Source organism: Dipodomys merriami, unplaced genomic scaffold, assembly GCF_024711535.1.
Source record: "Dipodomys merriami isolate MVZ:Mamm:240054 unplaced genomic scaffold, mDipMer1.0.p SCAF_78, whole genome shotgun sequence".
NCBI classification, from domain to species: Eukaryota; Metazoa; Chordata; class Mammalia; order Rodentia; family Heteromyidae; genus Dipodomys; species Dipodomys merriami.
Window position 1 is genome coordinate 4,518,605 of NW_027206379.1, and position 23,222 is coordinate 4,541,826.

At 58.4% G+C, this 23,222-nt stretch overlaps 1 protein-coding gene across 6 annotated transcripts in view; it reads right to left on the reverse strand.

Annotated features, from left to right (window-relative positions):
• Positions 1 to 10,352: 10,352 nt before the first annotated feature.
• The window catches only part of Tspan32 (tetraspanin 32), a 16,130-nt gene continuing 3,260 nt past the window's right edge, over positions 10,353 to 23,222 (reverse strand). For 2 of the 6 annotated variants that reach the window (XM_070009709.1, XM_070009710.1), the window contains exons 4-9: positions 17,827 to 17,901; positions 15,583 to 15,684; positions 14,332 to 14,418; positions 12,676 to 12,759; positions 12,404 to 12,495; positions 10,353 to 11,678 (exon numbers count right to left, since the gene is read on the reverse strand). In XM_070009709.1, the coding sequence (XP_069865810.1) occupies positions 11,582 to 11,678; positions 12,404 to 12,495; positions 12,676 to 12,759; positions 14,332 to 14,418; positions 15,583 to 15,684; positions 17,827 to 17,901 (537 nt within the window). In that variant the 3' untranslated portion in view covers positions 10,353 to 11,581. The remainder of the gene's footprint in view (positions 11,679 to 12,403; positions 12,496 to 12,675; positions 12,760 to 14,331; positions 14,419 to 15,582; positions 15,685 to 17,826; positions 17,902 to 23,222) is intronic. The other 4 variants (XM_070009711.1, XM_070009712.1, XM_070009713.1 and 1 more) reach the window with 4 other exon arrangements.

Here is a 23,222-nt window from a genome sequence, read left to right on the forward strand (position 1 = left end):
CTCAGCCCACCCGGTGACTCAGTTTCTGTGGAGGCCCAGAAGCGGCCAGGGATGATGCTCCATGGGGAGGAGGTTATCGGCAGCCGAGGCTCTTCCTCCACCATCCTCCAGGCCCCTCTGGATTCGTCTGTGGGGCCTGGTACCCTCGCAGCTCCCCTCCCCTTCTCTCTCCTCCCTGCTCAGCAGGTGGGGCTGTGGGGCGGCTGAGGGGCAGAGCCTCCCCCCCCACCTGTACTGAGCCTCCTTTGCTTCTAGGCCCCACCCAAAGCTAGAGGTTTTTTTGTTTCGTTGTTTTTTTTTTTTTTTTTTTTTTTTTGTCGGTGATGGGGCTTGAACTCTGGGCCTGGGTGCTGTCCCTCAGCTCTTCAGCTCAAGGCTAGTGCTCTACCGCTTGAGCCACCGCGCCACTTCTGTTTGCTGGTGGTCTCACGGACTTTCCTGCCCTGGGCTGGCTTTGAACCGTGATCCTCAGATCTCAGCCTCCTGAGTAACTAGGATGACAGGCGTGAGCCACCGGCGCCCGGCAGCTAAAGGCTTTTGAGGGGTACCAGCCTGGGGGGGGTGGGAACAGCCCTCGCTGCACCTGTCAGGTGATCCATTCCAGAATGGGGCTGTAACTACGGCACCAGTTGCTGGACCCACCGGCACTGCTGTGAGCCTGATCAGAGCCGAGGCCCCATGGGCCTCCAGCCCCACCACACTGGGACCAGGGTCTGCTGGAAGACCTGGGACTCCAGTAGTCCATGTCATTTCAGAGCCAGGGCTGGGATGCAGCTTTGTGGCAAAGCATTTGCAAGTGCAAGCTCCTGGCTTCAAGCCCCAGTACCAAAAAAAAATAAGAGAAAAGACAAAAAAAGAGAAATATATTAATAAACAAAATTAAACAAGGATCATTTGAGGGAAAAAATACAGTTACAAAAAGACACAAACAAGTGTGAGGGAAGGGGCGACATGAACTGATGTAGTAACCATAACCCCTCTGTACATCACCTCCAAAATAACTATATTAAAAAATAAAAAGAGGATGTAGACCAAGGCCTGCGGCCTTGTAACAATCCTAGACACTGCCCACAAGTAAAATGTGCTCCAGCGAATGTTCAAAACAAATAAGCAGGTCTGGAAAGGTGGCCCAGTGGTAGAGCACTCGCCTTGAGCTGAAGAGCTCAGGGACGGTGCCCAGGCCCATTCAAGTCCCACGACTGACAAAGAAAAGAAGAGAAAAGAAAGAAGATGAACGAGCAAACAGAGCCAGCGTCCAGAGGGCCTGGTCTGCTCATCTACTTCCCCTGTGCAGTGCAGTTGGCTTCCCTGGTCCAAGGCCCTGTGTCCCTGTGGGGAGAGGTGGGGCTTAACGGCATGAGTTTTAGGTGTTGCTCTGGGGTTCTTCCTGGGGTGGATTTGGCCTCCCCTTCATTCATGGTCTGGGAGTCAACTGACCTGTGATTTTTTTTTTTTTTGGTCTTGGATCTTGAACTCAAGGCCAGGCGCTATCCCTGAGCTTCTTCACTCAAGGCTAGCACCCTAGCACCTGAGCCACAGCTCCACTCTTGTCTTTTTGGTGATTAATTGAAGAGTCTCACTCACATGAGCTGGGAAGGTGGCTCAGTGGTAGAGCGCTTGCCTTGCATGCATGAGGCCCTGGGTTTGATTCCTCAGTACCACACAAGCAGAAAAAAAAAGCCGGAAGTGGTGCTGTGGTTCAAGTGGTAGAGTGCTAGCCTTGAGCTGAAGAGCTGAGGGACAGCGCCCAGGCCAGGAGTTCAAGCCCCACGACCGACAAAAAAAAAAAAAAAAAAGAGTCTCACTCACAGACTTTCCTGCTCAGGCTGGCTTCAAGCCACTGTCCTCAGATCTCAACTTCCTGAGTAACTAGGCTTACAGGCATGAGCCACAGAGTTCTGTTTTTAAGGATTAGGTTAGAGTTTTGTTCACCGGACCTGGATGCTGTGTGCTTACACAGAGCGTGTCAGACTTTAACGGGTGTCCAGTGCCTGGGGGGCCACAGGGGACACACAAGTTCTGATGGCGTCTTGTCTGCTGTCACCACAGCCACCTGGCCTGTGCTGTTTGAATGGCCCCACCCCCAGCCTAGTTTTTGCCATTACAGTGAGATTTTCCACTTGGGCCACTGAGGTCTCCTCAGTGTGGTGGGCCGAGAGGAATGGTCGGAGAGCCCTTGTTTAAGGCCCAGGGCTCCCCTCACACTCACCCTCACAGTCATGCGTTCCTCTAGCCTCACCCTGGGCAAGCAGGTCCTAATGCGTCAGCAGATCCTGGAATTCCAGTCCCTGAGCCTTCCAGCCCCCCCTCACACCTCCATTACACCAACCCAGCCTGGGATTCCTAATTCAGTTACAAGGGGTCACCACATGACCCTGTTCCAGCTAAACCAACCAACTAACCAGCCACCTCATTAACTCCCTTGTAGGATTCTCTGGGCTGCAACCCAAGATGCATGTCTGGGCCTCTTTGCAATAATTTTGGCCTGCTTCAATTTAGACACCCCCCTCACCCCTCCCCCCCGTCTCTGTATCCACTCTCATGCGTTTACTCAGTTTCTCTTCCTCTTCTTCTCCACTGGGCCTATGTATACATCAGAGAGTGGTTCTCAGTGCTCTGAGTCACGTCCTGTCACTCACTGTGGGAATGTGTGCTCGCTAACTGATCTAGAAGCACCCAGGGCCGGGGCAGAGGGGACCAGCAGTGACCCGCCTGGAATCTGCCTCAGGGGAGCCCTGGTCATTTTCCTTGCTATTTGCAGGGCAGAAGGCACGGATCACGCGGTGGGCCGGCTCTGCTCCCAGTAAGAAGCAGCATCAGTCCCCAGCCTCCGTCCGCGTCTCCCCAGGTCCTCACCTCAATTTCCACAACTCCGGTTTCTCTTCACCAGTGCCCCCACCCTTCATCTCCGTAGCTGGGAGCTCATCTTGCCCACCGCCTAATCCAGCCAGGCTGGGACGAGGTTCAGACTTTCAGCAGTCCCCTCGGGCACATCTAGGAGCTCTTAGGTCAGGTATGGGTGCTTGATGGGAAACTCGAACCCCGAGCCCATCCTCCAGCATTAGGAGCAACTAACTAACTAAGGCCGTGCATTCCTGAGTTTTACACGGACGTTGAGGTGAGTCATGTAGACTTACTGAGCTCCTCAGGTCTCACGGGGCTGACTGGCTACTTCTTGAGCTATGCCCCAGCCTGTCCTTAATACTGCTAATAATCATTAATGTCTTTAAGTCTAATTAGTGTTGACAGCAAATTCCAGAAGCCCACAAAGCCATGCTCACAGCAGGGGGCGGGCCCTCAGTGCTCAGCTTAGGGAAAGAGTGGAGGAAAATAGGCAGCACCTTCCTATACATTTCTTTGCAATTTCTTGGGAATGTAGTTGTCTCAACATGTTAAAACAAGCGTCAAGCCAGGCAGGCTCACACCTGTGATTGGAGCTACGCAGGAGACTGAGACTTGAGGATTGAGGTTCGGAGACAGGTGGGCAGGAAAGTCTGTGAGACTCTTGTTTGTTTGTTTGTCAGTCGTGGAGCTTGAACTCTGGGCCTGGGCACTCTCTGCACTCTTCAGCTAAAGGCCAGTGCTCTACCACTTGAGCTACAGCGCCACTTCCAGTTTTCTGGTGGTTTATTGGAGATAAGAGTTTCATGGAGTTTCCTGCCCGGGCTGGCTTTGAACCATGATCCTCAGATCTCAACCTCCTGAGTAGCTAGGATTACAGGCGTGAGCCACCCGCGCCCGGCTACTATGAGACTCTTATCTCCAATGAACCGCCAAAAACCTGGAGGTGGAGCTGTGGCTCGAGTGGGTAAGTGCTAGCCTTGATCACAAAAGCTCAAGGACAATGCCCAAGCTCTGAGTTCAAGCCCCAGGACAGACAGACAGACAGACAGACAGAGAGACAGACAGACAGACAGACAGACAGACAGACAGACACACACACACACACACACACACACACACACACACACACATAGAGCAGCCTCTGTGACCGTGACAGACAGACAGACAGACACACACACACACACACACACACACACACACAGCAGCCTCTGTGACCGTGCTGTTTTGGGGGCAGACGCCGGAGCAGGACCTCCTCTGTCTCGGAGTCTGTGCGGAGGCTGCCCTCAGTCTGGGCCTGTGGTCTCATGGGAAGGCATGACTGGGCAGGGCCTACCTCTGTGCTGGCTTGTGGCTGTGGCCAGATTCAGTTCTGGTGGGTGGTGGCGTCTGGCTGCTGTCAGCCTCCAGAGCTCTCCCAGGGCTGCTCTGAGGGTGGAGGCTGCCTTCCAGCCGGGCAAGCCAAGATGGGGAAGTGGAAGTCAGGTACAAGTGAGCCCCGTCCCCTTTGACTTGCTTCTCCGGTGCACACCGGGGCCAGCCTGTGCCCTGGGGTGGGGGGTGGGGAGGGCAGGGACCCATGGGTGTAACCGGGCCCTGAGGAGCACGCCACTCCTTGTGAGGCAGGGAGGGGGGCAGGCCGATGGCACCTGTGGCAGAACACCGCTGGAAAGCCAGATGCGTGGGGACACCACAGGCTGGTGGCAAAGAAAAGATCTACAGTGACACTGAGTCTGCAGGTACTGTCGCAGAGTGCGCCATCTGTAAAAGAGCAGGAATCGAATCCTCACAAATTCCAGGCTCACAGTCCCTGCAGGCTCCAAGTCTGGTGACGGCTCCAGGATGGGGCCTTGTTGCCTGGTGGGCCCTCTGTGGCCACACATGGGGGGGGGGGCAGAGGCTGCGTGAGGCCTCTGTTTTAAACAGATGATTATTATTAAGGCATCGTCCAGGGGCTATAATTCCCTAAGTCAGGTAATGAGTACAGTTCTTCTTGGCAATCATCACTTCTTCCTTTGCTTCCCCCTGGTTTTGGAAAACATTCTTTGTGAGACTGGAGCCCTCACACTTGTCATCCTCGCTATTCCGATGGCTGAGGTCTGAGGATCACAGTTTAAAGCCAGCCGGGGCAGAAAAGTCTGTGAGACTCTTATCTCCAATGAACCACCAAAAAGCTGGAAGTGGAGCTGTGGCTCAAATCTACGGTAGAGCCCTAGCCTTGAGCAAAAATAGCTCCAGGACAGCCCCTAAGCCCTGAATTCAAGCTCCAAGACCAGTATGGAAAGAAAAAAAAAATTAAGCTGGGAACCAGTGGCTCACACCTGTAATCCTAGCTATTCAGAAGGCTGAGATCTGAGGATTGCAGTTCCACACCAGCCTGGGAAAGAAAGTCCATTGGCTCTTATCTCTGATTAACCACTCAAAAATCAGAAGTGGAGCAGTGGTAGATTGCTACCCTTGAGCAAAAGAGCTCAGGGACAGGGCCCAGGCCCTGAGTTCAAGCCTCACAGCTGACGAAATAAAAATCCATAAAAAGTCCAAGACAGCCAGGCACTAGTGGTTCACGACTTTAATCCTAGCTACTCAGGAGACTGAGATATGAGGATTGAAGTTTGAAGCCAGCTGGAGCTGGAGAATCTGTGTTAGCAAAATGAGTCCCTTCCCATAGCTTAGTCCACTCCGTCCCTTCTCCACAATTCGGCACGCCACTCCCTTCCCAGGAAGCACTAGGCCCCGTAGTAAAGACAGTAAATAATCAGCCTCCAACCCCCGTTCCTTGGGATGGCACTTCTCTGGGGCAGCTACCACCACGGAAGGCAACAAGAGCCCCTTAGAGTGACCTCAGGTCTGGGCAGCTGCAGGGCCCTTATCTACCACTTGGACGGTAGCCATAAATCCTAGTCCACCATGATGAAGCCCCTGGCCCGCATGTCCACACTCGGGTCTCTGCCTCCTGGCCTCTTCTAGCCCCTCCTAAACCTCCTAGGTTATATAGGTCACCCCAGACAATAGCCGGTGCTTCTTCTCATTCCTCCCTTATGAGAAGGGGTCTTCCCGCCCCCTTTCCTGGTAATAAAACATTCTTTGTTCTCTGTACCTGGATATCTGCGTGGTTCTCTGGCAAGTCGAATAATCTTTCAGTTTGTGAGATTCTTGTCTCCAATTAACCACCCAAAAGCCAAAAATGAAGCTGCAGTTCAAGTAGCAGAGTGCCAGCCTTGAGCAAAAACCCAAGGGCCAGTGCCAGGCCTTGAGTTCAAGCCTCAGTACTGGCACATGAAAAACAAAGACTGGAATGGAATACCAGGGACACCTCCTGGGTTCGCAGAGGTCTTGCATGTGTGTGGCGCGACTCTTGGCAAGCAGACACCCAAGCCAGGCCTGGTCCATGCTCCCGTTTGGAAAGCAGACGCTCAAAACAATTGGTTGATGCCCAGGGAAGACTGCTGTGCCCCACCAGGGCTCTTGACCCTCTTTCCCTTGACCTTCCCGCTTTCCCATTGACCTGTAGTGGGCAGATTCTAGGCTGCTTCGTGTATGCACTTGGGTTTTTCCTCCCTTATTTTTGGCCAAACTGTAAAATTTCCCAATCTTTCCGCTCTGTTTCAGTTTGATTCCAAGTCTCACTGTTAAACTTCATAAAAGCCCAAGCTGGGCCTGAAGGCTTCACCACTGTGAAAGGTCTTTCACCCGATAAACTAGCCAGGGGTGGTGGCTGGAGCCTGTCTTATTAGCTATTGAGGAGGATCAGGGGGCAGCAGTTTGAGGCCAGCCCGGGTCTCTCCCTCGTGAGATTCCTGACCCCCTTCCCCCGCCCCCTGTCCCCTCCACCAAAAAGTGAGACTCCACCTCAAGCAGTGGCTGGGAGTGGTGGTGAGCACCTGGCATCCCAGCAACACAAGGAAGCACAAATGAAGGGTAGAAGTCCACACCGGCCTGGACAAGCAGGGAGACCCTATCCCTAAAATAACCAGGACAAAAGGCCTGGGGTGTCATTCTTGGGGCCTGGCCTAGTACCACAAAAACAACAGCGAGTCCCTCATTCCCCAGCCTGACGGGTGTCAGGAACGGCCCCACACGCCCACCATCTCAGCGGAGTCCCAGGGAGACTCGAGCCAGCTTCCGGCCGGTCCCTCTACCATCACAGCCCCCACCGCCTCGCCCTCAGCCCGCCCCGACGCCGCCTCGCTGGCCTTTAAGATGTCCTAGCTCTTCCCATCCCCTGTCCAACCTGCCCTCACCAGAATCACCGGGGACAGCTTCCCCGAAGGCTTTTCCCAGCCAATCCTCCGAACTCTCCAGTCCTCTGCTGGAGACCTGACCCCGCACTTATAGGCCAAGTTCTAGGAACGAGCCCATCCCAGCGTCAGTTTTCTGTTTCTCCGCATCTTGTTACTGCAACAGAGCACCTAGGCAGGTCGCTTCTGAAGAAAGAAGGCTTTTGTTGCATAGCTACAAGGTGGAGGTCAAAGGGCTGTCATCTGCAATGGCCTGGCTGGCGGACCCAGCGTGGCCCAGCCTCATATGACAGGAGAGCCAGTGTCTTGTGGGCTTGGCCTGGGCCTGGACGCTGTCCCTCAGCTCTTCAGCTCAAGACAAGTGCTTTTTTTTTTTTTTCTGCGTGTGTCTTCTGACACACTCTGTCCTCTGTACAGAGGACCAGAGTTCAAGGCTGGCTTGGGCTATGTGTGGAGATCCTGTCTCAAAAAGCAAGCAAGTAGGGAGGGAGAAGGGAGGGAGGGAAGGAAGGATAGAGGAAGGAAAGGAGGGAGAGGAGAAAGGAAGGGAACAAAGGGAGGGAGGGAGGATGGAAGGGAATGAAGGAAGGAGGGAAGGAAGGAGAGGAAGGATGGGAGAGAAGGAAGAAAGCAAGGAGGGAAGAAAGGAAGGAACTGAGAGAAGGAGGAAGGATGGAAGGGAAGGAGGGGAGGGAGGAAAGAAAGGGAGGGAAGAGGGATGGAGGGAAGAAAGGAGGGAGGGAAGGGAGAGAGGAAAAAGGGAGGGGAGAAATGAAGGAAGGAGGGAAGAAAGGAAGGGAGGGAGGGAGGGAGGGAGGGAGGGAGGGAAGGGGGAGATCAGTCACCAGGATTCCCTCACTTGGCTCCATCCTGACGGCTTTATCTCATCCTAATCACCCAGCAGAGGCCCCTCTCTGAGCACCTCAGTCTGATTACCTGTCTATCCTCTTATCCCCTGACCAAAGGCCACCACGCAGAGCCAGGGCGGCTGGCTGTGTTCCATGTCCTCCTACTGTGGAGCCTGGCCAGGACCGGAACAGCCAAGATGATGAGACCCCCCGGGGACCTGTGGGATGCACTGCGGGGGGGCGGGTACATGGAGAGCCAGAGATCTCCCCTAAGTCAGAACCCACTGGGACTGGAGGGGTGGGCGTGGGGCTAGTGCTCAGCAGCCCAGCCAGGGACTCATCCCACGTTCCCAAACCGGCCCTGCCAGGCCTCGGGTTCCTCTCCCCTGCGCTGAGATCTTACTTGCCAGGCAAGGGATTCTTCCATCCGAGCAACAAGTAACAGGGTCATTGAGTGAGGCTGGAGGAGACGTCCGGCCATCCGAGCGGGGGCTGGAGAGGGGCTGGGGTGAGAGACAACGCCACCTGACATGGTGGACGGAGGGCCAGCGTCTCCCATCCCATCCCTCTGGAATCAAAGCTGGCGGAGGACGGTGGTGACAAGGGCCAGCAGAAACTCAGCATGGCACGGATTGGGAAACAGCTGGACATGCGCCACAGCTCTGTGACAGGCATCCTCTCCAGTCAGGGCTGGTCCGGTGTCCTGGGCTTTATGTCACGGAGCGCATCTCCCCCCTTTCCTTTGTTTTTTTTTTTTTTTCTTGCCAGTCCTGGGGAACGCAGGCCTGGGTGTTGTCCCTGAGCTTCTTTTGCTCAAGGCTAGTGCTCTACCCTTTGAGCCACAAGGCCACTTCTGGCTTGTCCTGTGTATGTGGAACTGAGGAATTGAAGTCAGGGCTTTGTGCATGCTAGGCAAGCACTCTACCGCTAAGCCACCTTCCCAGCCCCTCCCTCTCCTTCCCTCTTCCCCGCTTCTGTCTCTGCAGGAGCGTGCAGCAGGGGCCTTCCCATCAGGACTGCACAGGTGAGTAAGAGCGAGGCTGTCAGGGTGCTGGGGGCGGGGCTTGACCCAGGCCATGGTGGGGTAGGCCCCCCGGCACACAAGTGTCTTCCCTTGGGTGTGAGCTGCGTGTGTTTTCAGGGTTGGGGGCTTTGGGTGAGGTGCACGCTCTTTGTTGTGCACTGGCTGCCCGGTCTTTCTTTTTTCAACGTGTGACTCCAAGGTCCCTTACACATGGTAAGATGTCTCCTTGGGAAATACCAGCACAGGTTCTAACGTGCAGCGACCCTGAGGACACACTGGGTGTGTCTTCATGGCCGCACACTGCACGAGTCCACTTCTAGGAGGCGTCTAGAGGCATCAGACAGGAAGCAGATGAGGAGCTGGGCTGGGGAGTCTGGGATTACCCGGCACAGAAGGTACAGTCTGGGATTACCAGGCACAGAAGGTGCAGTCTGGGAAGATGAGAAAGTTGTGGAAGTAGTTGGTGGTGAATGTGCTCAATGCCCCTGAGTTGTGGCTATGACCTGTGCACACACCTGTGTTGGGAGGCTGAGAACAGGGGGACTGAAGGCCAGCCTAGGAGAGACTCCTTCACCACCCACATTGGAGCTCAGTGGCGCATACCTGTCACCCTAACCTACATAGGAGGCTGAGATTGAGAGGATCGTGGTTCCAGGCCAGCCTAGGCAGGAAAGCCCAGGAGGCTGGACCCACAGAAAAGAAGCTGGGTGGGGTGGGGTGTGCTTGGGGCCCCCATGACTACAGGAAGCTACAGTAGTGGATGATGGCCTAGAGGTGTACCTGGGTGGCTGGGCATTCCAAACACAATCAAATTCCAAGCATCATCTGTGAATCACAGGGCCGGAAGTGTAACCCAGCTGGAAAGGGCACCGGTACAGCAAGCGTGAGGCCCCGAGATCAGCCGCCCCAACTACCTCAACTAAAAATGGCGATGATGGTCAATTCTGTGTGTTATTTTAACATGATTAAGGCAAACGTTGTCCCTCAGATAGGGAGATATTCCAGGCAGGGCTCCACTCGGAAGGATTTTGAGACCCAGCTTGCTCTCGGGGGTCTGCAGGCGGAGGGGACACATGAGGAGGAAAGGGGTGACTTCTTGAAGCCAAAAGCCACCCCCGCTGGTAGTCAGCAGAAGGAAGAAGCTGCAGCTCCCTGAAACTGGATTCTTCTAGTTGGCAGAGCGCCCAGAAGGAGGTTCTTCCAGAAGGGAGAGTAAGACCAAGGCCCAGGCTGCCTGTGCTTGCTCCTGGCCTGGCGAGACCCCGAGCAGGGAACCTGCCCAGCCCTTGTGGAATGGGACCACGGACTTCCAGGCACTGCGCAGTGTAAAGCCGAATTCGGAAATCCTTACCAAAAAGACCACCAGAGACTGTCACCAATGTAAAAGCAAAGAGTCTTTATTGCAAGCTCGAGTTTGGTCCCCCCGTGCACATGGCAGCAGCCCATGACGTTGAGAGGCCCCGAGCCCAGGGTTACAGCACTTTTAATACACTTTTTTAGGGAAGGCAGGGGCTTTGCATACATCATAACTTCTTGTAACAAATCACTACAAACTGTGAGAAAATCATAAAACAACTCTATAGTAGGATTGGCGTGCTACAAAGCGGGAAAGGACCAGAAACAAGTTGGTTAGATCAACGGGGCTGACATACTTGAAACTGGTCGGCTTGCACCACAGGAGAGTCTCAAGAGGATAGGTGCTAAACTGCAGGGTGTCGGGTTTAGGTAATGGTCACCAGATCCCAGGAGGGGCTGTTCTGGAATTTCAGGTATCATAATTCCAGGCATTGGGCCTGACGGGGGTCAAGGGCTAAGTTGCAGAACTGAGATGGGGGTCTTAAGTGAAATGGAGTTGCTTAGGTTCCTCGCGTAGGTGCTCCTCTGACGGACTGTTAAGGTCTGGATAGGAAATCACTCCCCACCCCCCAAAATAAAGGCCCTCACACTGCAAAGTCTTGGTGTCCCACGCCACGCCCAGAGGTGGAGGCTGGGAGGCTCTGGGAGTGGGCCGATTAACCGTGGTGGAGCTCTGGCGTGATTGGAGGCTGGGGGAAACTGGGAGGCGAGGACCGCTGGAGGAAGCCGGCATCTTTCCCTGCCGGGGTGCGCCTTGCCCCCTCCCTCCTGTCCCTCTCTTTGCTTTCTGGCCACCCCGAGGCAAGCAGCTCTGTCCCGCACATGCTCCCACCATCCTGGTCAGCCTCGCCACAAACCGCGGCACTGGAAGACGAACGCCTCTGAGCCCCGAGCCGGAACAAACCCTTCCTACCCTAAGCTGTCACAGAGACCCGTGAGCACGTCGATGCTGTGTTACAGCACAGCCCGGGGGGCGGGGGGGACGGGAGGGCCTGTGCAGAGCTGGCAGGCACTGGCCGGCACTGGCCGGGAGTCTGGCCTGTCTCGTGCTGGCTCCTCTGTCCTCGTCCTCCCAGCCTGGTCAGCCTGGTCCACCCTCAGGGAGGCCATCGGCCTGGCGGCTCTCCCCTCCCCCTGCCCTCATCTCCCTGGAGGATTCACGACAGCCAGCGTCGCCCGCCCTCTGGGCAGGTAGGTGATGGGACAGGACACCAAAACCCTGTTGGACCTGGCCCCACCGTGGGGCACCCAGGTGTCCTGCTGGACCTCCATGGCTATAGAATCGCCTCTGCTTCAGAAGGGTGTCGAGGCACGGGTGCTTCCTGGAATTGTCTGAAGAGGCTGGGCTCCGGGCACTGGTAGCCATGGGCTCTGAAAGGCAGGGGGCAATGAGACTGTTCTGAGCGTCTTAGGACATTGTTGATCTTTCTAGAACACTCTAGAGGCAACTGTGAATCTGTCACAGAATGTTCTGGTGGGCACCATAAGACTTCCTGGCCTGGCGCTGGTGTCTCACGCCTGTCATCTTAGTCACTCAGGAGGCTGAGATCTGAGGATTGTAGTTCAAACCCAGCCCAGGCAGGAAAGTCCCTGAGACTCTTATCTCCAGTGAACCACTAGAAAACTGGAAGTGGCACTGTGGCTCAAGTGGTAGAGTTTTCGCCTTGAGCAAAAGAGCTGAGGGGCAGCACCCAGGCCCAGAGTTCAAGCCCCACAACCAACAATAACAAAAAAGACTTCCTACAATGTTCTAGAATGTTCTGGAGAGAACCAAGGTTGTAGACCAGTCTAGAAGGGATTTCAAGTCTGTGCCAGAATGTTCTGGAGGGGATGGCAAGGCGCTATTTTCCAGAACACAGAGGGGGTAGGAGGGATGCTGGGCGGGCAGGCACTGGTGGCCAGGACAGAGTGGGGGGTAGGGGGTGGGGGGAGCTCCGGGCAGCCAGGCTGGGGTGACACTGGGGCAGGGTCTGGACCCCCCTGTATCTGTGCATGGGGACCCCATGCACATGGCCCTGAAGCCCCATCTTTCTGTGTTGTTTCTGGGGAGATGGCAGGTCAGGTGGGGGCACTGGTCCTGCTAAGGGGGGGTGTACCGTGGGGTCAGGGAGTATCCGCCTTTGTGGTCCAAGCCGCAGCCCTTGTGGATCGCAAGCCAGAGGAAGGCGCTGAGCAGCATGGCGTATACCTGAGGGGGGGACCCCATGCCCGGGCATTAGCCATGCAGCAACCTGGGGTGGGGACCTCCTTTCCCTAAGAAGTCTCTAGACTTGGCCGAATTGGCAAGGGGTCCACTTGTCTTGGGGAGGAAGGATGCAGATTCCAGCCAGTGGCGGTGGGAAGGGGCAGCGTGGGGAGTGTGGCATACCGTGAGGGCCAGGCCGGCACTGGTCAGGGTGGAGGTGATGGTCCCATGTGTCCTCAGAAAGTTCCTGATGCTCTGCAGGCAGTCCTGCGGTGGGACAGCATGCCTGGCGCCCACCCCGACCACCATCCCGGCCTGCCCGGACTGCCCCCCCAGCTCTGACCACCGTCCCTCCCTGCCCAGCCTGACCCCCAGCTCTGACCACCATCCCTCCCTGCCCGGCCTGAGTCCCTCCCTGCCCAGCCTGCCCGGCCTGACCCCCAGCCCTGACCACTGTCCCTCCCTGCCTGGCCTGCCCAGCCTGACCCCCAGCCCTGCGGGGGGGGCTGGCCTACCCCAACCACCCTCCCTCCCTGCCCACCACCATCCCTCCCTGCCTGGCCTGCCCAGCCTGACCCCCAGCTCTGACCACCATCCCTCCCTGCCCGGCCTGACACCCAGCCCTGACCACTGTCCCTCCCTGCCCAGCCTGCCCGGCCTGACCCCAGCCCTGGGGGGGGCTGCAGGGCCCCAGGCATGGGGCTGTGGGCAGTAGTGGTGCACAAGTGTCCAGGGAAAGCCACCTGACTTCTGGGAAAGCAGCTCAGGAATGGTGATACCCAGGGTCCCAGCCTGCTGGCTGCCATGGGGACCTTGGGCTGCTTGGGCCCCAGGGGGTGTGGGGAGGGGGACAGCTTCTCTGAAGCACTTCTGAGATGGCTGCTGGAGGCCGGGGGGCATGGCCCTCGCTCTCTGGGGGCCCAGTTCTGTCTGAGCCTCCAGTGCTCCCCAAAGCGTGCTTCTCTCCCAGAAATGAGGTGACTGCCAGTCCTCCTGCAACTCTGCTGGCACACATAGCTTTCTGGGCAGGAGGGAGCGTTTGGGGAAGCTTAGGAAGGCTCTGGATCACTAAGCCACACCTAGAGCCACCCCGCCTTCCTGCGGGCAGGGGACCCCCCAGGCCTGGCTTCTCCCCACGCCCTCAGTCCTTTTACAGAGGGTCACGGCTCCTGCTTTGCAGTTGGGACCCCTGACTCGGAGCCCCTCCCCAGCACCAGCTCCCCGGGCCTTCGGGGCGGGCGCTGGGCCCTGGCTGGGCCGAAAGCCAGTCCCCATCCGCCTCCCGTCCCTGGAGGGCAGCCAGGCCCTGCACCATGAGATAGCGTGTGTCCAGAGGGGGTTGGGGTGGAGAACCGGGGTGGGGGCTGGGCAGCTGGGCATCAGGACAGCAGGCCAAGTTCAGGTCTTCGTAGAAGGGCCACGTCCCTGCCCAGCTGACCCTCTAGCCTCCCCTCGCCTCCGGAGTGCCCTTCTAGTGGCTGCCTTTGGAACCCCTGCCCCCTCCCCTAGACAGCTGGTCAGGGCCTGGGCACGCAGACAGGGTCTGCTCTGGCCAGAGAAGGCCCAGGCGGGGAGTGCGTGGAGGAGGGAAGTGGGAGGCAGGGAGGCCTCCTTCTGCAGAAGGGACCTGGGTTCGAGGCTGACCGCAGGAGCTTCCCTCTCAACCCTCCCCCTCCACCCACCCCCCAGGTTCTCTAGGGCTCTGAGCCTGTACAGCCCAGGGGTCCGGGGCCAGGGACGGGGGTGTCACCCGGCCAGCTTGCAGGATCTTCCCAGCCCTCAGCCTGCCTCTTCCTCCCCATGTTCCTCCCTGCCTCCCCTCCCGTTGTCCCCCCTCACCTCTCTTGCTGCCTCGGGGCCCTGACACAGGGTGGCCTCCCCGCTCCCTAAGAGTCCAAAAGGAGAGGTCTTTCCACAGCACAGAAACTGCACAAAGGAGATCAGGGAGCCATGTCAGGCGGGCAGGAAGGACAAATGGGGGAAACTGAGGCACCAGAGGACAAATGACCTGGGTGGTCCTAAAGAACTGGGCTCCCCAGAGACCAGGGCTGGAGTTTGGGGGCGTCATGGCGACTTGTGGGGCACCTGGCACCCAGGAGGGCGCAGCCCGGCCCCCTGAGCGGCCACCACAGACACGGAAGGCCAGCTCCCACCGCAGCCGGCAGGGCCTGTCTAAGGCCCTGTGGGGTTGGGGGGTGGGCAGGCGGCTCACTTGCGCTCACACTTACTGTCTCAGATGTTTGTTTATTCAGCGTGAGTTCCTGAGCTTGAGCTCAGGGCCTGAGCGCTGTTGCTTAGTTTTTTCCGTGTAAGACTGGCACACTGCCACTTGAGCCACAGCTCTATTTGACTTTTTGGTGGTGAGTTGGAGATAAGAGTTTCATGGACTTGGGCTGGGAAGGTGGCTCAGTGGTAGAGAGCTCACTAGCATGCATGAAGCCCTGGGTTTGATTCCTCAGTACCACATACACAGAAAAAGCCAGAAATGGTGCTGTGGCTCAAGTGGTAGAGTGCCAGCCTTCAGCAAAAGAAGCTCAGGGATAGTTCAAGCCCCAGGACTGGCGGGGGTTGGGGGTGGGGTTCATGGACTTTTTTTTGGGGGGGGTCTGGTTGTGGGGCCTGAACTCTGGGCCTGGGCGCTGTCTCTCAGCTCTTCAGCTCAAGGCTAGCGCTCTACCACTTGAGCCACAGAGCCACTTCCGGCTCAGGGCCTCATGCATTGCAAGGCAAGCGCTCTACCACTGAGCCACCTTCCCAGCCGGTTCATGGACTTTCCTGCCTGGGCTGGCTTCAAACCTCAATCCTCAGATCTCAGCCTCCTGAGTAACAAGGATTACAGGCAGGAGCCACCAGTGCCTGGCTAGTTAGTCATGATTTTTGAACTTGGGCTCTGCCCTTTGATCCTTCGCTGGGCCGCACATCCAGCAGCCAGCCTTATTCAGGAAGCAGTGGTGTCCTGGGTCCCCCTCACTACCTGACCTTGGACCACTCACTGTGGGGGTGTCCAGCACCTCTTCCCTGGACCCCAGCAGGGCCAACCACCCTGCCAGCTGCCAGCACAGCGCAGGAGAGACCCTGTCCCCAGCTTACCGTGTCTTGGATGGCGGTGAGCTCCTGGCTCAGGGTGTCCAACGGGCTCCTCACTGCCTGGTCATACACCAGGTCATAGGTGTCCAGCACGGCATCCTCCACCTGTACAGAGAGCACATGGGAGGCTCCACCCTGCAGCCTGCCACCCATGGGTGCAGGGGACATGCAGCCCTCCAGCAGCCGCCTTTCCCCATGTGGCCTCTGGCTGCCCGGGGTACTGAGGGATAAAGCACTCAGCCTTGGTCCTGGGGGCATCAGGGACCAGCCAGGGAAGCACCTCCTGCTGCCTTCGGCACGGCGATGGGGCTGGGCCCGGGAAGACTTCACTCCCCAAGATGCACATAGCTCGGTGCCCAGAACCACCCAGAGTTGGGGCAGCTGGACTCTGGGCAAAGAAGACACAGGCTCAGAGCAGACACACGCACTTGGGGGCCAGGACAGACAGGGCGCTGGCAGCGGGGCCTGGCTGGTGCTGCCTGTGCTCCACACCCAGCATCCCCAGACACCTCCCTCAGAGGTAAAAGGCCACCACTGCCAGGAAGGCCGCCCTGGCTGCCCAGAGCTCGCTGGTCTCTGGCCCAGGCGGGTCCTCTGATGCCTCCTTTGTGCTTTGAGACCTGAGTCCTCCCTCTTGCTCTTACTGAGGGTGCTTGGGGCAGGGGTGAATGGAGGGGGGAGGCATGAATAAAGGGGGCAGGGGTGAGTAGAGGGGGTAGGGATGGAGGGGTTAGGGGTAAGTAGAGGGGGTAGGATGGAGTGGTTAGGGGTGAGTAGAGGGGGTAGGGATGGAGGGGTAGGGGTGAGTAGAGGGGGTAGGGTAGGGATGGGGGTAGAGATGGAGGAGCAGGGGTGAGTAGAGGGGGTAGGGTAGGGATGGGGGTAGGGATGGAGGGGTAGGGGTGAGTAGAGGGGGTAGGGATGGAGGGGTAGGGGTGAGCAGAGGGGTAAGGTAGGGGTAAGTAGAGGGAGTAGGGGTGAATGCAGGATTCTTGCGCCTGCTCTGCCCACTCAGGCCTCCAGCCCGGAGGTCTCAGGTGGGCAGCGGACGTGCTCAGCCGGTCCTGGCCAAGCCGGACACCCCCACAGGAGCCGTTTTGTCCTCCTGTGCCAGGCGCCCGGGGGCTGGTTAATCCCTGTCTGTGAGACCACACAGTCACGTCTCTGTGAGTCAGCCCCGCCTGGGCAGCAGGTGCCAGGCTGCCCGTGGCCACGGGCGGGCCCGGCCAGCGCCCTCTTCAACCCAAGCCGTCCTCAGAGCAGCAGGTCCCGGGAGGCCTGGGGACCGTGGGAGCTCTGGAGTGGGTGGTGCAGGTCCTCCCCGCCCCTCCCTACCCCCCCCCCCACAGCCCAGCCACGCCCAGGGAGCCTCGAGTTCCCCTGGGGCCCGGGGTCACTGTCCTCACCCCTGCGCAGCAGGGTGGACTCATCTCCAGGGATTGCTTGCCTGGCTCTGCTGAGCACTCTCTTAGTCGCTGAGAAGCAGCACCTGCCTGAGCCCCCGCAGCCAGGCCCCGGGGGGTCGGGCTGGCGTCCCACAGCCCAGCTCCTGACCGAGGCTTCAGCCGGGCACTGTCAGAGCCCGAGGCTGGTGTGTCTCTTAGAAATGGAGGGACCAGGGCCAGGAGCTTTGCTGACAGTCCAGGGGTCTCCACTCCCTACAAAGGTGTTTGGGGGCTCCTGGACCCCAGAACAGACAGGCGCTGTTCTCAGACTGCTGCTGGCTGAGACCGGACGTCCAGGCGTCTTCCCAAGGCCAGGGCGGCCTGGTACCTGGTCTGGGGAACTCCTTCCTGCCACACCCCACCCCGCCACTCCGTGGGCTCAACTGGCACCCATGGACCTGCCTCCAGGGAGCTCGGCGGCATGAGGGCGGCCATGGGCCGGCTGTGGCCGGCCACACGGTGACCAGGGCATGGAGGGAGGGCAGCCCCCGGGATTCCCCGCCGGTGCTGGCCGGCGGCATGAATTATGGAGAGCCGGGCCTTCCACGTTCCCCTGCGTGCTGCCCGCGGCTCTCAGACTGTGGCAGAGCAGTGAGTAGCCGGGCAGTGTGGGGACAGGGAGGGGGACACTCACCTGGGTGGGGACGGGGAGGGGGACACTCACCTGGTGGGGATGGGGGGACACTCACCTGGGTGGGGACGGGGGGGACACTCACCTGGGTGGGGACGGGGAGGGGGACACTCACCTGGTGGGGATGGGGGGGACACTCACCTGGGTGGGGACAGGGAGGGGGACACTCACCTGGGTGGGGTTGCGGAGCCTCCAGAAGGCCACCTGTGCTAGAGCCAAGAACACCAGGGCGAAGCACAGGAACCCCTGCAGGGGCAAGCATGTGTGTGGGCACAGGAGAGGGCGGGGCTCCTGGCGTGGGGAGACCCTTTCTGGAATTTCTGTCCCGTTCCCCCTCCCCCTGCCATGCCCCTGCACGAGGACTGGCGCTGCGCCCCCCTGGGTGCCTCGGTTTCCCTTCTGAAGCACCCCTCCGGGGACCCCCCAACCCGACAGCCTGATGTCTTTGGGCCACGCCCACCCCCCAGAGGCAGCTGGCTGCGAGGGGCTGGCGTGACCACCAAGGCTGCTGCCTCCCTTTCCTGTCTTTTCCACACCCCTGCGTGGCCTGCCACCCAGCATCTTCACGCTGCCCTCGGGCCGCAGAGGGCCCTGTCCTGTCCGCGCTCAGATGGGGAACGTGCTTGTAGAAGCCAGTGAGCATTACAGGCCCCTCCCTGGCCTGCCCGGTCACCTGCCCTCCCCCCTGCATGGACAGTGTAAGGATTCTGTGAGAAGAAGCCGTGAATGTCCCGCCCGCACAGGGAGCTGGTTCCTGCTGAGTGTCCTCTTGACCCTCTAGAGGATGAGCCACGCCGGTGGCCAGTGCCACGGCCCTGGCTAGACTGCGCGGCCCTCTGGGTCAGACCCACTCCACCCCACAGCGCTGTGGCCAGGCTGATGTGGGAGCTAGGCCAGACCGACTTTAGCCGGGGCAGCTGTGGACTGGCTGTGATGGTCCAGAAGCCTCACTCAGCGGGACCCCAGGAGGACATCTGGACACAGCCACAGATATTGGCTGAGATGGCAGAGAAAGAGACAGCCCCACTGGGTGCCGGTGGCCAGCGTCTGTAATCCTAGCATCTCAGGAGACTGAGATCTGAGGATCATGGCTTGAAGCCAGCCCGGGTAGAAAAGTCCCTGTGAGACTCTTATCACCAATGAACCACCGGAAAACCAGAAGTGCACTGTGGCTCAAAGTGGTAGAGTGCTCACCTTGAGCAAAAAGAGGTCAGGGGCAGTGTCCAGGCCCTGAGTTCCAGCCCCATGACCGACAAGAAAGAAAGGAAGCAAGCAATAAGAAGCAGCTTAGCTCCAATAGGAGTATAGAAAGATCTGGAACCACTACCCCCCAGTCCCTAGACCTCAGTGTAGGCTCTGACCCGGCACGAGCCAGCAATCCATCCTCCCTGCCCTCGAACCAGTCCATCTTCCCTGCCCTCCAGCCTGCAGTGATTAGATTATCAGCACTGTCTGCAGCTTCTCTGGGAGTGTTGCCTCCTCTCCTTCCTTTCCTCCATCCTCCTCCTCCTCTTCTCTTCCTCCAGCCTCCTCCTCCTCCCTGCTCTCCCTCTTCTCCTCTTCCTTCTTCCCCCTCTCCTCATCTTCTCTCCCTGCCTCCCCTCCTCCCCTGGCTGGCTGAGGGCCGTCTCATCTGGAAGCCATCTCTCCATGCCGCCTCCCAGGCTCCAGGACATGAGCCAGCCCAAGACCAGAATTTTCCAGAAACCATTCCATTCCTCAGGAGAAGGAGCATCAGCTCTCTTTCTCTTCCCCATTCTCTGGACTCTCCCAGGGTCTTGGGCAGTGGACAGGCCCTCCCTCCCCTGCAGAGGCTGCTGGATGGAGCTGGGCCCAATTATGGGCATTTTCGTTCTCCTTTCTCTGAATGAAAATAAATAAACAAGTCCACAAACAACTGGAGCTGCTTCCTCACCGCTGCGATTTCATTTCCTGTGTGGGAGGCTGTGGGAGGCGGGGGCAGGAAGGGCAGGGAGGGGCACGCACCCTCAGCAGGAAAACAGTTGTTCATTCCCCAACTCCTTCCATGCGCTCCTGCATGCTGACACACACAGAAGAGCCACACACAACATGTAACTGCCACACACAGCACAGACGTGCAACGTGCAGATACGGTGTACACAACCCCTGGACGCAGACACACCACATGCAACCCCACACGTAACACACAGACACACAACACACAACCCAAATAACACATAATATTCAGACACACCACACACAGCTTGCAGACACACCCCATGCAAGCCCCTAGACACCCACACACAACAAACACTACACACAAAACCCCAAGTCATACACAATGCACAGACACACCACACACACACTATCACACACAACACGCAGATGTCACACACAGCCACATACAACTCAGATACGCCACACATAACCAAAGACAGTCACACGCGACAGCCAGACATGCCACATGCAGCAGAGACACACTCCACACAACACCTAGACATGTTACACCTGCAAAACAACCAGAACAGGCAATGTCTGAGCTGGGCCCACCGCCCATGCTGGGCCGAGGGGGCTGGGTGGGGTGGGGATGTGGCGTCGGACCCTCGACTTCCCGCAGCACTGTTCCTGCCAGCCTGACCCACAGTAACCGTGACCGGGCCCCGCGGGCACACGAAGCTCTTGCCAAGCAGGGCCTGGGGATCTCAGAGGCCTGGAGTGCTCACTCGGGGTGGAGGGGGGCGGGGAGAGGCAGCTGTGACAGGGCTGGCAGCGCAGGTCCCTGCAGGGACCCTGGAATAGGAAAGGATCTGGTGGCACCCATCTAATTCGGGCTTCTCTGTGGTGGCCTCAAGCCTGGCACCACAGCGCCCTCTGGTGTCGGATACCGCAGCCCTTCCTGCCCGGCCCAGCTGCCGGCCAGCCAGCCTCGTCCTCTCCGCAGACGTCCCTCCTACCCCTCCTGCAGGGCACACTTTCTGGGGGCACAGCCCTCGAGCCTGTCCCCTCCTCACCGGGGCCCCTCCCTCGTCTTTACAGCTACACTGCCCAGGTTTTTGGTGTCCACGTGTCACGTGTGGTCAGCACTGTCTGTGCTATAGGGCTGGGAGACCCTGGGGGGGGGGCGTGGGGAGGGCCCAGGCCGCAGGGATGGAGGGTTGGCAGGTGGGGCCCAGGCCATGGGGATGATGGGACCGGGGGCGGGGCCTACAGGGAGGAAGTGGGGTGGGAGCATTGAGGATTCATTCCCGGCTGGGTGGAGGAGGTGATCTCGGGGCTGGGAGAATCCTAGCATAGCTTGGAAGCGGCCTGTAGCCCAAGCCGGAGGGCTTGCCCAAAGGGTCTTCCCAGGTCTGAAGGGAAACAAAGGCCCCTCAATCACACCCACAAAGCCCTCCCAGCGGCGGCTGGCACCCAGGGGAGCTCTGCCTTCCAGCTCCTGTAGGACCACTGTGAGGGACCATGAGCCCATGCGGCACTGACTATCCCCTCCTGTGTGGTCTAGGGGAGGGCCCTGAGGGCTGTGTGGAGGGTCCTGGCTGATCTAGAGGAGGGTCCTGGCTGGTCTGTGTGGAGGGTCCTGGCTGATCTAGAGGAGGGTCCTGGTTGGTCTACAGGAGGGTCTTGATTGGTCTAGGGTAGGGTCTTTGCTGGTCTAGGGCAGGGAACTGGCTGGTCTAGAGGAGGGTCGTGGTTGGTCTAGGGGAGGGTACTGGCTGGTATATAGGAGGGTCCGGGCTGGTCAAGAGGAGCGTACCGGTTGGCCTAGTGGAGGGTCCTCGTTGGTCTTGAGGGGGTTACTGGTAGATCTAAGGGAGGTTCCTGGCTGGACTGTGTGGACGGTCCTGGCTGGCATGGAGGGTCCTAGCTGGTGTAGGGGAAGGTCCTGGCTGATCTAGAAGAGGGTCCTGGTTGGTCTAGGGGAGGGTCCTGGCTGGTCTAGAGGAGGATCCTGCATGGTCTACTGTAGGGTAATGGTTGGTTTAGTGGAGGGTCCTCACTGGTCTAGAGGAGGGTCCTGGCTGGTTTAGAGAAGGGTCCTGGCTGGTCTAGTGGAGGATCCTGGTTGGTCTAATGGAGTGTCCTGACTGGTCTAGGGGAAGTTTCTGGCTGGTATATAGGAAGGTCCTGGCTGGTCAAGAGGAGGGTACTCGTTGGTGTAGGGGAGGGTCCTGGATGGTCTAAAGGGGGGGAGGGTGTACTGGGTGGTGTAGAGGAGGTTCCTGGCTGGTCTGCGTGGAGGTCCTGGCTGGTCTAGAGGAGGGTCCTGGCTGGTATAGGGCAGGGTCCTGGTTGGTCTTGGGAAGGATCCTGGTTGGTCTAGAGGAGGATCCTGGTTGGTTTGGGTAGATTTCTGGTTAGTCTAGTGGAGTGTTCTGGCTGGTCTAGAGGAGAGTTCTGGTTGGTCTTGTGAAGGGTCTTAGCTGGTCTAGAGGAGGGTCCTGATTGGTATTTTGGAGATTCTTGGTTGGTCTATTGGAGGGTCCTGGCTGGTCTAATGAAGAGTTTTGGTTGGTCTAGAGGAGATGGTCTAGAGGAGGGTCCTCATTGGTCTAAAGGGGGGTACTGGTTGGTGTAGAAGAGGTTCCTGGCTGGTCTGTGTAGAGGTCCTGGCTGGTCTAGGTGAAGGTCCTGGCTGGTCTAGAGGAGGGTCCTGGCTGGTCTAGGGCAGGGTCCTGGTTGGTCTAGTGGAGGGTCCTGGCTGGTGCAGAGGAGGATCCTGGCTAGTGCAGAGGAGGGTCCTGGTTGGTCTTGGGGAGGGTCTTAGCTAATCTAGAGGAGGGTCCTGGTTGGTCTAGAGGAGAGTGTTGGTTGGTCTAGAGGAGGGTTCTGACTGGTCTAGGGGAGGGTCCTAACTGGTCTAGAGGAGGGTCCTGGCTGGTCTAGTGGAGGGTCTTGTTTGGTCTAATGGGGTGTCCTGGTTGGTCTAGAGGAGGGTCCTGGGTGGTCTAGAGTGTTAGGTTTTTAAAAAGAGGTAGCCGAGTAAGAGCAGCACCACCCACATGGTATTCAGGTAAGGGGTAGGTTTATTCAGTAGACCTGCTGGGACCAGGCAAGGCTGGCACTCCACGCGGCTGGCAAAAGAGGGCGTCTGGCCCTGGGCTAGGCCTTATCTAGGGTAGGGGCGGGGAAAGGTGTGTCCAGGTAAAGGGAAGTGGGACCAGGTAAGAGGTGGGACCAGGTGGGAGAAAGGTGTGGCCACATCAGATCCAGATGTGACCTCAGCGCGTGCAGATGTGACCTCTTCCAGGTGTCCCAGTTGCCTAGGTAACACAGGTACTGGGCGGGGTTTGCTCGCCATCCAGGAATGGACCTTACATAGGGGAGGTTTCTGGCTGGTATATAGGAAGGTCCTGGCTGGTGTAGAGGAGAGTCTTAGCTGGTTTAGACAAAGGTCCTGGTTGGTCTTGGGGAGGGTCCTGGTTTGTCTAGAGGTGAGTCCTGGCTGGTCTACAGAAGGGTCCTGGGCGGTCTAGAGAATGATCCTGGCTGGTCTAGAGGAGAGTACTCATTGGTCTAAAGGGGGGTACTGGTTGGTGTAGAGGAGGTTCCTGGCTGGTCTGTGTGGAGGCCCTGGTTGGTATAGGGAGGTTGGACCTGGCTCGTCC